Source organism: Onychostoma macrolepis, chromosome 05 (assembly GCF_012432095.1).
Source record: "Onychostoma macrolepis isolate SWU-2019 chromosome 05, ASM1243209v1, whole genome shotgun sequence".
Lineage (NCBI taxonomy): Eukaryota > Metazoa > Chordata > Actinopteri > Cypriniformes > Cyprinidae > Onychostoma > Onychostoma macrolepis.
The window spans coordinates 17,952,421-17,966,830 of NC_081159.1; the positions used below are offsets into that span (position 1 = coordinate 17,952,421).

Below are 14,410 nucleotides of genomic sequence, written 5' to 3' on the forward strand. Positions count from 1 at the left end.
CTCAGCCTGTCGGCTTGTGTATGTGTGTGTCTGTAATTATATCTCAGTTGAACAGCTGCTCGCATTCATGACACTGAGGCTCACCGTGTCTCACTATCTAATCTCCCTCCCTGGATTTATAGATTTAAAGATTTATTAATGATTAATTACTTCTGCATACCATGCAAGTGAGTTATATCAACACTCCGTTATCTGGGGAAAGTGAAGGGGTGGTGTTGAAGGGGTGGTGTTGTTTCACCAAGGAGCTTTTTCTGTCTGATCTGACCCTTAAAATTACTGTCATTGGTGGAACCTAAATGAATGTCCTGTGGTCATGGAAAACCTACCTAATTTCAGGGGGTTTTAAAGTTGTGTTTTCTATTTATTCTAGGTGAATTGGTTAAGTCAGATTTGTTTGCAAATCTTTCTTGCATGTCCGTTTTTTTGAGTGAATCACATTTCACTCGAGTCGGTTCTTTCCAATGAATTCATCGCAATCAAAATCATTTTTCAACATCCTTATTTAGTAATCGCAAATAACTGGAAAGGTCATGGAAAAGCCCTGGTCATTCATTGGTCAAACTTTGAGATGATTCAGTCATATTAATATTTTTACTTAAACTAGTTTTTATTATTCTATTCTATATTATATTATATTCTATTCTAATTTCCCACATTTTGTGAATTTAAACATTTTACTGTTTACACTGTCATATTGAATTATATTATACATATGAATTATATTATATTATAAATGTTTATATATTTACCACAATTTATGAATGCATTATTTTGTGTTCGGTTCTACATCAATTGTATGTTAAACACATGGTTAAATTTAATCAAAAAGAAACGCATAAGAAATCAGATCGTTTATGGCAACGTACACAGATGGAAAAAGTGAAAGCTCATGTATTATAGCAGAGAATGCGTAAGGAAAGCCAAATTTATTTATTTGACAAACACCTCTAAACTGAGCAGAGAGCGAATGAGGTATGGTGTGAAAATAGAGGGAGAAGTGTCTCCTCAGTACCAGCTGTTGTTCGACGTCTCTTCAGCTGTGCTGGAACAGAAAATGAAAGACGGATAACAGATTTGATTGTAGGATAAAAAAAAAGACAAGAAAAAACAGTGTAGTGTGCAAAAATGTTTTCGAAACTTGCAATAGAGTCTGCAAATCAAGCCCATATCTCTTTCCCCCTGCCTGGTTTTCTCTCAGTCACTCTCTAATTGCACTGTCATGACCAATCTCACTCATCTATTGATTTGTTGTGCGCCGCTGAGGCGTGACTACTGCTCTGCTCTCCTGGAACATAAGGAGGATGGTAGGGCATCTTCTCCTCAGGAGAGGGTCACCTCTGAATGCTCAACCTGACCAGAGTAACCGGGTAAAGATGTCTCAGAGGTGAATGCTTTCGAGACATTCGGGTCAGAACAGGGACATAAACTTTCAATGAACAGACAGGCTCTGTGTTAGTTGCTGGCATTGGAAGCCTGTTTATTTTCTCTGATCTGTGTTGCATGTAGGACACACTCGGAATGGAATGTTACCATATTTGTAAGTGTTATGCATCAAGATAAATACGGCGGAATCTTATCAAGACATTTTTAAAGCTGTTATTCCTGTCCTACCAGGCAGGAACGAATGTGGCCAGGACAGACAAACCAGGTCCAGGGAACAAAGATGAGACATGCACAGTTTGAAGTCATTCAGGATGCAGATGGTTTTTATTATTTTTTACAATGTCCTCAATTTTTTTCTCTCTCTTTAAGAAGCCACAGATTTATTTATTGTATTTTTTTTTCTGAAATGTCTGCTAGTTAAAACAATGAATAGTCATCTTATTAACTGTCCAGCTGGATTCTGAGGTGAGTCAGATTTCTACACATGATGGCAGTGCTACCACAAAACCGCTCTTATTTCAGTGTATTCAGTGCAGCTTTTCCATAGGTACAGTACAAGAAACACATTTGAGGCTGTATACTTGTGTTGTGCTGACAGTAACTGGCAGATTGTCATAGTCCCTTCACATTGTGTCTTGTCCCTTTAAGTGGCAACATGAATAAAATATGTGTGTGCTTTGAGTTGAGAGCTTTTCTCTACAGCTGTGCTGCTTCTCCAGTGGTGTTGCTGAGACCCAGATTTGACCCAAAACTGTACCTTTTCTACTTAAAAGATAAACATGAACTGCACAGGAACAACAATATTCACAATTATTAACATTAGACAGAATGAATAGGAAAAAAAAGTTTTTAATCATAATAAAAATTGTTACAACTTTATTCTCACAACGAGACCATCTTATAGCAATTTTTTTTTTAATTTATTTATTTATTTTTTTTGCTGAGGCAAAAACAGGCTTCCAAGCTCAACAGCCAGTAATTCAAAGCACAAAACAAATTGTGGTTGGCACAAGCCTTGATGCTGGAAGCTAACTTATATTCAGTGTAGTCTTTAGTCTTTTTTTTAATTTTTTTTACCTTGCATACTTTTCTTCATGATTTTCGGGGATGAGGGCATGTGTCACAATCTGTCTATGCTGGCATATGTGTAATTTGGCTAGTGTCTACCAAGTGACAGATGAATATTTTGTGCCAAAATATTAACAACAACCGAAATGGGAAGCGTTTCTCCTCTCTTTTAAATGTGTGTATATTTATTTATTTTGCTACCTTAACTATACACAATTGTATAGTTAGATGCACTTTATTATTTGCATTTAGCAATTATTGTGTTTCCCTGTTGTTTGTGAACAGACCTGTGACCCATTTTTGGACCCACTGTCTGAGATCCAAAGCTGTTACAGGAAGCCACGCCACAGACAGCCAGCTTTCAGTGGAATATTTACTCGTATTCATCAATAATCCAATCACTTGCACCTCTGGGAATAGATGTCTTTGCTTGTAATGGCCTGTATGTAGATTTTCGGTCCGCCCCGGCACGCGTATGTGAGTGTGTGTGTGTGTGTATATATGTGTGTGTTCTCGTGTTATTTTCTCCTTTGGCCTAGTGTGTGTAAGCGGCTTTTCCAGGCTGCTAGATAGAATGATGGATGGATGGAAAAGGGAGGAGGAGTGAGGGATGAGAGATGAATAGATGAACGGATGGCATAGTTAATGGCCTGGCTTGGGCAGGGTGGCTGACTGCGGTTATGTAATTCTTAAATTGCACTCATAAAGGAGAGAGAGAGAGAGAGTAGAAACAAATGCAGAGAAATAAAACATGCTGCACAATTATAACTCTTTTCATCTCATAATCAGTTTCAGTTTATTGTGTTTTATTGACATAAATTATTTATATTGGCAAAATGTGTAGAACGTAGAGGGAAAATGGAGTTGCTGTTTATTATTTACATAATGTAAAATATATAGTTATCTTACATAAACTATTATATACTATTTAATAATAATATATATTACGCAATTTGAGTTTTAAGTTTTATATAGTGTGTTAGCATTCTCTTGGTCAATGCTGCTACTTCTCTCTCTCTCACACTCACACACACACACACACACACACACACACACACACACACAAAGAAATGGATGCATAATCCGTGTGGAGAAATGTTTTACCCATATGTACATTCCTGATCATGTGGATTCCTATTGAAATTACTAGATTTCACAAAGTGCACCCTCCTTGCAAAAAATGAATGAATCTCTTACTTTCATTGTATGTACACCTGCACTTTGTTCTTTATGATGAGAGAATTCAAGAGAGTGCAGAATTCAGTCAGCAAGCGCACACACTGACTGAACAAAATTCTGTGCAAACACTGTGCACACTGTCTGTATGAGCTGATGACCCTCACAAGCCAAGTATATAAATTTATAAGTATAAATAATTTTATTATTATAAATTTCTACAGAAGTCAGTCTCCTGTCTTCATATAAAAAAGTATGATGGATGAAAAAAAATCCACCTCTTTGTCATGTCTGTTCTTTCTATAAGTATTGTTCTTGTTGAAGGTCACTAAGGACTTCATGCTTCAACCTCATCACGTCCTGCTTCTCTATCTGTCTCTCACTCTCACTCTCTCTCTTTCTTATTTTTTATGTTCTCCTTTTTATGTTTTCATGGGCATGAAAGAACTTGCCTGGAATGTTTCCTTTCCAAGGTTGCATGTTTGTGCATGTGATTTGTTTTCATCCATAGAAAAAGTATTTCAGAGAAAAGTGTTTCAGAAAAAGAAACAAATCGCTTAAGTGGGCAAAATTTTTTTTCATGAATTTGACAGTGAACGTAAACACATTTACACATCCAAACATGAATGATTCACATGACGACAAACACTTTCATTTAAGCCCATCTATTCATATCATAGCCTCTTCACTCTGTAGTCTCGTTGTGTTATTTTAAAATTACATTAGCATAGCAAAATGTATAAAAATGAGATGACTGTAATCAGTTAAGTGATTCTCTGTGTAGTTAGTCTATATGTAAATGAGCTTCTAAGAGGATTTCCCAATATGTGTAGTTGTTCAAAGCAAAATTGAAGACCAGGGTCATAGATTTATGTTTCATAATCTCTTTTAGCTTGGCAAGTCACTGAGCGTGTGTGTGTGTTTATGTGGTTTTAAACAAGGAAGTGGCCAGTCCAGAACAACCTTTGGTTAGCCTTTAACCAGATGCCCAGTAAACACCAAGGGCTCAACTGTTTGCTTGTGATAAGACAAAGGCGTTGTGTGTATGTGTGGTATTGTCTTATTCAGACAGATTCGTTCAGGCCAAGGCTAATTTGTTTGTTGTTTAGCACATTTAGCCCATTTCTCTTGAGAATGACAAGTATTCCCTTAGTCTGTCATTGTGTTGAATTTTCCCAGCATCCTTCACTCTCTGTTTTCCATCCTGGCACCAACTGCATCTTTATTTCCTTTTTTTATATGCATATGGAGGTGCTGGCAACCATCGTCTATGTGTTTCTCTGCCATGATATAACTGTGAAATTGTCCATTTGGCCCGTGTGTTAATGTTAGATGCGAGGGCAGGAGATTGTGTGTAAAGCCTTTGCATGAAAGCTAAATCATATCCTCCCTCTCTTACTTTATGCACAAAATGGACAAAAAATGAAATGGTGGAGAGGTCTGTTTTTCATGACATTCAAAATCCTGATGGAAATGTTGGTCCTGTTGCAGGGGTGTGAAATGGGGGTCGGTGGCAGCACTGCAGGGGATCCGCCAAGTATTGTTTGATCTCAAAATAATTGTGAAAAATCTCAAAATATACGTTGTACAAAAATTAAACATTTAATATTAAGTTAATGTCAACCATGCAAAAAATAAATGTTTTGCTGTCTCTATCAAGTAAAATTAAAATGCACGAACATGGTTATTTTAATGGAATTGCATCGTAACAAAATTTTTTAATCTTTGCTATGTGGTGCTCTGGGGCCTATTCTTCATACGTTGCTAACTCCGTTAGCTGGATTTGATTGCTGATGATTTGGCATGATCTTGGATTGGTTGGTTCTTTGAAGCTCATCCTGGACTTGCTGTCATAGCAACAGGTCCGTCAGCTTAAACCTGCTCGGGAGCAGGTTTATTTAATGTAAACAGGATTAGATTGCATCTTTTTAGGTGGAATTGATACTTAAAATCTGTCCCAGCTACAGCTACTTTATTACAAGAGTACTCTACTGATCCAGGGACAATAATTTAAAATAATAATAATTTTAAAAAAATATGAAAATATCATCATAATGTTTGTAGTCTATAATACAGCCAGTTTTACTCATTGAAAGATTTATTCATGATAAAATAATTACTTTATAATTGTATTGGAGTCTTGCACACATGCTATACAGTTTATCCGAGCCGTGCATTAACTTGAGTGGTGACAGATATTATGGGAGTGGCTTGATGAAGCACAGGAGATGCAGATAACTTGATGACTCTTAAGAAACTTTAATTAATGCAGTCACATAACAAATCTGTTTCAAAGATAAAATTAAATGAATTGCTAATTACAACATTGAAATAAAATGCTATAAATCGTGAATATAAATAATTAGAAATCATGCAAAAAAATAAAATAAAATAAAAACAGTGCACATTTATTCATTTATCTATTATAACATTTATATTCCAGAAATGTGTCAAGTTTTTCGTCAGGTGTCTGTTTTAATTATATGATGTCATTACGTTACGTCTTGCCACCAGCCAATCGCTGCATTGCTGATCGCGGTTTCGAGTATCGATACATCTGCCCTTTTCGGGGAACTCGAGAACGCGCAGTAATCTTAGACAACTTAAGATGTTTTAATCAAATACACAAATTCGTTTGAAGAACCAAATTAGCCAGAGATCAGTTATCACGATTAAAAGATCTGACATGTTTCAAATCATCTCAGATGTATTAAGCGAGGTATGAAGAATGGACCCTGGTTCTCTATCCAAAAAAGGCTCCTTGGCTTAAAAAGTTCAGAAACACCTGCCAGTTATGAATCTGATATTCTAAAATATCTAACTAGTGACAGTTAATCTGTGTGTTTGTGTGTGTTGTGTGTACGTGTGTTTGCCCAACCTCCTTTGTGTACGTCTGAATGACCTTTGGACTCCTTCAAACATTATTTTGTCTTGTGGTGCTTTCCCCCCCCTTGTTCCGCATATTTTGGTCTTGATGTTATGTCCTTTCTTGCTAGGCGTACAATAATAGATCAGGGAATGTTTTATGTACTGGACCCTGCACACTTCCTTTTTTCTGTTATATATATCTAGAATGTCTAATCTCAATCTCTAATCTCTTTTTCCTATTAATAGATCATTACCACATGTATTTGTGTACATATTATGTATATAGCTAATAATTTTTATGCTTTAGTCTATTAATTGACTACATAATTTGGGAAAATACAACTAAGCATGCTTTAAAAGACTTAATCAGGAAAAGTGAAACTACGGTCAATGAAAGAGGCATGGGATATGGTAATAGAAAGTTAAAATGTTATTGAGTTTGATGTGGGAAAGTGAGCGCTATCTGTTTAAATGGGGCGTGTGAGTGAGGAGGTGTGTTATCAGTTATCCCATGGGAAGTTCCCTCTCCAGCACGCGGCGCGGAAGCCAGAGATCCCACAGAATTCCCCTTAACAGTCCATGTGCCGAAACGCAAATTCAGATCGGAAACACAGAAATGTGCTTGCATTCGGTAGTGCCATGAGAATGGATTGATGGAGCTGGGTTTAATCACAATTCAATGTAAGTAAATCGGTTCATTCTTTAGACTATGGATTTGAGCTTGTTTTGAACAGTGTTCAGTTGACATTTGATGGTGATCTCCATATGAAATTACATATACTGTATGAATGGTTTTGGAAGGATGGCTATATTTTGGTTTGGTTTAATAAAAATATTTGAGTAGGTGTTATAAAGCCCATGTTAAGAGGGGACGAGGAAGCAGTTACATTTGAGGTAGAACAAGTGCATCTACTGTTTGTAAACTGCTTGTACTCAGTAAAAAATACTAATTTGAATATCTAATCAAACTGTAATATCGTATTGCTGCTGTAATTTGCCCTGTTTAATTATTATTATTATTATTATTTTATGTGCAACAAACATTCATTTTGTCATTCTGTCCCAATTAAATTAATTAGAATTGAAGAATTGAATTAGAATTGAAGTTTTAATTACCTAAGGTTTATAAAAAAAAAAAAATAAAAAAAAAAGAACAATACCGATGCTGTAATTGCTGTCTTTCTGTTATGTCTGTCTCTGACCTCAAACAAATATTTTAGTTAAAATTTTAAATATCCAGTTGGGGGAACTGAATGTAGTTTGGAAATGAATGAATGAATGAATGAAAATCACAACATTGAACCACTAATGGTTCCACATAAAGTGGTTACTATCCTGTGCCCTTTCACTCTTCTTGTTGTTTAAAGTCTTCTCATTGTTTTATTGATTTGAACCGCTTAATACAAGTGCAGTACCGAACAGATTTACTGCTTGATAACAATTTACAGACCTGAATGACAGCTGAAAACTTGGATAGATTTATCAAATTTTCTTTTTTCATCTTCACTAAATGTGATGATTTTCTGTGCCGTAGATCATTATGGGCTGTGCTCTTTTTTTGGTGGGCTAAAATTGTACCTGTCGGCTAGTTGCCATGGAAACACTCACCTTTCCGTAGTTGCGGTCCATTCAAGGGTAGAGCCAAACCCAAGCAACGAAAGAGCCTAGTACATTGATCTCTCTCTCTCTCTCTCTCTCTCTCTCTCTCTCTCTCTCTCTCTCTCTCTCTCTCTCTCTCTCTCTCTCTCTCTAAATGGGAACACAGTAATGACAGCAAAGCCTCAGGCTGCATGATTAATCATATACTGCATTAATTGACATTGTGATTTTAGCCATAGCAGTATGCAATGATTAAAGGCTGTTTTAATGTATTCAATGTCTTATGAAAGCTTCTTAAAACTAGTTATTTTTCAGTTTTTGTTATGCCAGCTGACATGGCTAATTGAACCACTCTCACAATGTATTTGTTCTTTTTTTTGGCATAAACCATCATTGCTAAAAATATACATTATTTTATTTTAGAAAATGTAATTTTGGAAAGAACAACTGTTCTAATATATATATATATATATAGTTATGATGCCCACTCAGTAACATTTGTCAGTCTGTCAGGTGTGACATTTGATTTACCTGTGACCTCACATAACTTATCAGACCAGAGAAATGTCTTTATCGTGAATGTAAAGATTTGTACATATGTGTCTGTAAGGTCGCATTTCAGTCTCCAGCGTTTGTGTGTGTGCTCATGACCTTAACTTTGTTTCTATGTGAGCTCCATACACCCACACTCCATGCATTTGAAAAGAGCCTGTGATGTGTGCTCTGAAAGGCTGAATTGTGTGTATCAAGCAGTGTGTGTAAGAGCTGTGATGGCCTGTGTGTTTGGGAGCATGTCCCTGCACATCTTCCTGTTTTTCTTTCTCCTCCCATTTCTTTCATGTCTTGTTCAAGGTTGCTTTGATTTGTGAACTGTATTTTGTTGTAAGTGTTTCTACCCTGGCTAAGGGCATTGTGAGTGCAGGGGATGAAGAATTTCTTGATGAACTGAAATGTAATAAACTTAAAGAGCACATTTCCATAGCACATTTGATTATTGATCTTTTCGGGGTTATAGTAAATGTAGTACATTTCCACATTCAGCATCCCTGAACAGTTCAAATGTAAAATTCATACTTGCAATTAGAGATAAATCTTTAGTGGATTTTCCTTACGCTGATTAATCCAACTCGTACTATTTCTGACTTCAATGTGGGATCAACTAGGCTTCATTGGATTAGCTTGATTTCTTTTTCAGTGTCTACAAAACTGGCCCTATCGGTTCCCCAAAATGCAGTAAAACAGTATAAGCCCACCCAACTCTTCTAATTCTAATTCACTTCTTCAAATTCTACTGGGAGGTCAGTGTGGATAACTGGGGTTTGTTGCAACAGTACAGTTCATATATTTACTAGTTATTAGGGATACGCATTGCATAATACCAGCGTCATATTGGTTGACTATTTTTCATTATATCAGTCGATATTGGATGTTTGGATAATTGTTCATAATCATTTCTTCTGTCTGTAATATTTAGATTACCTTCGTCGCTGTCTAATGTGAAGATTAATCTTTAAAAACACTACATTTGATAGCACTGTTAAATCTTGCAAAATGAATGTCCATTTTTCATGCTGTACGTTATATAATGTTGTGATACCTAAATTAATAAATTGTTTTACTTTGATTTATTCTAACAAAAACATATATAATTATTAAATATTAATATTAATTATATTTAATGGTAACTTTTTAATATTGACCATTTTTTGGTGATACTTAGTAATTAACAGCTTATCGTAGTAGTTAAAATTGTAATATCAGTGTCATGTCACTATTTGTATAGTGCTTTTAACAATGCAAATTGTGTCAAAGCAGCTTTACATCAGCTTGATATAAAGCTGGGTGGCTTTATATCAGCTTTACAGTATTTAGACGGGGAAATAGTGTGTCGAAATAGTGTCATTCTCCTCTGGCCAGACAAAATCAACAGTTTAAATCAGTGCATCACTACCGACTTGTAAATATCTTTGTTAAATGCATATGCAGTAATTATTGTGATGATGTTTTTTATTGACGGTGTTATTAACATTGTGTTTATTATTTAGGCCTATATGACAGTTTGAGTTGATTAACAAGAATCAAATCTTTAAAGCTGCAGTTCGTAACTTTTTTTTGGTTAAAAATTATCCAAAATCAATATTCAGTTTTAAATGTGCTTCTGATTACAGATAGCCTGGGATTACACAAGATTTGTATTTTAAAGAAAACCAGTTCGAAGGGAGAATAATTTGCTTTTTGGGTTAAAAGAATTTCTTAATATGAAATTCGAATGGTATGACAATTAGATATTAGACTGTACAGAAATTGAAATCTACACGCTAAAACACACTATACTCATAGTCACGCAATGCTGATGTTAACAACATTTAATAATTTGAGAATAAAGTATAACAATAATAATACATTGACGGTTTGATGTGGTATGAGCTAACTGATCTTTAGATTAAATCACCATTGGTAGCACGATTTATGGTAATGCTTTTTTTCCTCAGCTGGTCAGAACAAACGTGGCAGACTTGTTACTTGTTCAGATGGCAATATACGGTGAAAATTCTTATTTGGGTCATATTTTCCAAGACGTAGGCTAGAATCTGTGATTGTGAAGTACAGTAAACATCCACACCGGTGCGGTGACTGACTGCCACACATACTCCTCAAAACATTACATTCATCTGTGCTGGAGCCGTGCCAACTCACAACCCAGGCAAGCGAGATAATTCCGCTAGCAGCTTGCAATTCCAGGTTTTCAAACAGAGATGGTGACAAAGAGGCAAAACTTACGGACTGCAGCTTTAAATTAATTGATTTTATTTTTGTTTCATACCAAGCTGCTCTTGGTGGTATTGAGGTTTGGATAGATTATTTTAGATTTATTATTGTTTTTGTTTTTTTTTATATTAAGATGTTAATTGGCATCACAGACAGTCTCTAATTGGTCAAATATGTTTAGTCTTCTGATACTAGTGTTCAGTCCATAGCAGGAGATCTAACATGACTGGTCAGAGTGTGAACTCTCTTCACGCTCTCACTGAGAAGACGACAGTGTATTGCAATTTTTTGGCACATGTGCTATAAATATTTTGTTAAATTTAGAGAACAAGACAAGTGACTCTCTCCTGGTTCTCCTATTTATAAAAAGCTACGTATTGATTTTGTCTGGTATTACTGGGTGACCTCATTGCATGTATTTGTTGTTTAGCCACGGGTTGCTATGATTCTCTCTCAGACTTGGATGAACTGGTTCATTTTAGTGAATCAAACACATACCCTGTAGCTTACAATCTGGTTTGTGATGTTGTACCTAGAGCTTTTGAGACTTCAGAAATCAGTGTAGTTACTTAATGAATTATTGAAATTGAATGTTTTTAGTATTTGTTATTGTCATGTATAGTTAGGCCTATTATTGAGTTGAATGTATTCTGCTCTTACAAAAAAAGTGTTAATTGTTTTCATTATCAAAGTGATGTCATTGTTGGGCAATGGAGTTGCATTTCTTTTGTCCAAATATTTCTTCCTCAAAAATAAAGAAAGAATCATAAAAAATAATCCAGAATCATTCATTTTCTTACGATTCTGACACCAAAAATTGTCACTTTTAGGTGCAAAGCAGTCTGTAGCCCTGAGAACGTAATCTTCTTTTGTTCTATCAGTCTGTCACTTATATTAGTTCAAAATGTTTATTTATAGAGCATCTCTATCTCCGTTCTCCTTTCTTACTTTTTACATGCTGTCATGGAACTAAAAAAAATATATAAAAAGCCATTTGCAGTACGCTTTTATCATGGCACGATCACCTCTTTTTTATGTTTATTTTCAGACTCAAATGTATTTGGTTTATTCCATTGATTTATTTTTTTATTTTATTTTATTTTTTTTATTTTTTTTGAAGATATGGCCTTGGACCAAAAAAATGAAGCGGTCTGAGTTAAAAAGAAGAACAGAAAAGGAGATATGGAGGGTGAAGTGTGACTTATGTCTGGTGCAGTGTCTGAAATATTTACAGAGAGCTGTGAAGACAGGAAGTGTGTGCGCTGGGGATGAATCCATTTGGGAAGAAGAGGATTCTGGGTAAATGTGGAGCAAAAAATGAGTAAATGAAAGATAACGAGAGAAAATGGCAAAGTGTTATGAAAAGGATTCTTTTCCAAGGACAAACGGGTCAGTTGCTTCTCAGCAGACTGCATGTGCGTGCTGCTCTGTTTGAGGTGATAAGTATTTGGAGGTGAGCTGTTCAGTTCAGTTTTTGTATTGAAACCTCCCCACCGCAAAAGCACACTTACACACGCTCGCTTTCATTGGTAGGAGATGCATAACATGAAAGAGCTTGTAACACATGCCATTAAGCATGCACACCACATCACTAAGCGTGCCAACATCACACTAACAGGCTAAAATACATTCTCTCTTTCACACACACAGTGAACACAGTTAGAGTGACTGTATTATCATTCATACGGTGTCGTTCATTGCCTCCAATGCTGACATTAACATTCATTCTGCTAGACTGATGTGACAGTTAACCTTCTAGAGACACACTCCATGTGGAATAGTGGGTGTGTTTCCATGTGTTGGTGTTCTACATCCATCTCCTTATTAGTCTCATTTGCCTTTAAATCAGACTTATTTCGACACGTAGACAGCCAAGGACAAGTAAACATACATTCCTCACAGGGTACACCTCGGCACGATCCTCTTGTCTGAACATGTCCTTTTTCCTCTCTTAGGCTCACCTCTAACTCCCAGAATGCACTTCACTCTGATTTGCCCAGTGGCAATATTTAGATGATCCAGAATGTGCTGTTACATCTTATTAGTACAAATGAGAAAGTACTCTTCTTGGATGTCCTTTAAAAACATTATTTCTAAAATTAGATATGATTGTACTCAGGATAACATTTTTAATGTGATTTTGACTGACACGGAAGAGAAGAAATGTTAAATGAAGTCATTATTTTTGTTTTTGTTTTGTTGAACCACTGATGTCACATGAACTGTTTTAACAATGTCCTTACTACTTTTCTGGGCCTTGAACTTGTCAGCTGCATTGCTGTCTATGCAGGGTTTAGAAAGGTCTTGGATTTCATCAAAAATATTTTAATTTGTGTTCCAAACATGAACAAAGGTCTTATGGGTTTGGGACCATATGAGAGTGAATAATTAATGACAGAATTTTCATTTTGGGGTGAAACTATTCCTTTAATGCACTCCCTTCATATACATGGTTAAAAAGTGGTTGAGTGTTGCATAGAAAGTTCTGAATGATGAGAGATTTCTCATCTTCAAAAGGAAAGATAAGCTTTATATGAGCCCATGAAAAGTGCTGAACCGTTCTCTGTTTCAGTGGCACTAGATCCCTTTCCAAAATTGCTGACCAAAAAAAGAGATTCTGAGGTATTTTCACTCCTGATCCCTTTTTCTCTCTCGATACAGTCTTGAAGAGCTAATATTAAGTCCTACTCAAGGAAACGGTCTGTTTCATTCAAAAAAAAAAAAGTTCATCTTTAGAACATTCTTTTGATGTTGAAAGTTTCATATCCAGTAACTAAGTGATTGACGACAGTACAGATGAACCCCCAACACACACTGTTTCTTTAGATTTTCTCTCTCTTCTTACATCCTTTCGCTCAAGCTGGTTTTTGACAGCTATTCCCAATACTTCCTGTCAGTGTCATCCCATCAATGTTTCCCGGTCAGAAAAACTGACGTTGGTTTCTCCTTGTTCTAGAACTCAACCTGTCGTTTGGACTGCTAGCTTGATACTCTGTCTTTCTAATGCTGCTTCAAGCATGAATCAATCCCACAATCCCCTCTGCTCCAATTACTCTCAGAGCCCTCTGCTTCGTTTCACCTCAGCCAATCAGAAATAAAGCAGTTTGTACACACACACACACACTCACTCACACGTTTTGCTCTCTGAAGCCTCAGTGGTTAGGAGACAAGGCTGGTCTCAGGAGTATAGTCTTACCTCTGAAGATCTTTGTGGAGGAGAGAAAGAAGGAGAGTGCAAACAAAGGAGAGGGGGAAGGGAGGTAAATAAAGAGTTCGGGGTAATAAAGAATAGTAAATAATTTATGAGATACACACAGCAACAAACTGATGATGATGATTGTTTATGGAGAGAGATGTGGGTTGCGTCGTAGTAGATTTAATTGTCTCTTTGTGTGGAGGGTTTATGTCAAGAGAGCATCACCAGCATCACATTTAACAAGAGGTCAAAAATGTACTATGTACTGTATGTTAGTTACTTACTAAACTGATTAAAAAGAAGAGTTCACCCAAAAAAATTGTAATTTATTCACCCCCATGTCATTCCAGT

General features: G+C 36.0%; 1 protein-coding gene across 7 annotated transcripts in view; it reads left to right on the top strand.

The window, feature by feature from the left end:
• dab2ipb (DAB2 interacting protein b) overlaps nucleotides 1-14,410 on the top strand; it is a 159,630-nt gene that overhangs the window by 101,999 nt on the left and 43,221 nt on the right. Inside the window, exon 1 of one of the 7 annotated variants that reach the window (XM_058777512.1) lies at nucleotides 4,061-7,176. The exons of the other annotated variants lie outside the window; for them this stretch is intronic. Coding sequence (XP_058633495.1) covers nucleotides 7,175-7,176 — 2 coding nt within the window. The 5' untranslated portion in view covers nucleotides 4,061-7,174. Of the gene's footprint in view, nucleotides 1-4,060; nucleotides 7,177-14,410 lie in introns of those variants that run through there. 7 annotated transcript variants of the gene reach the window in all.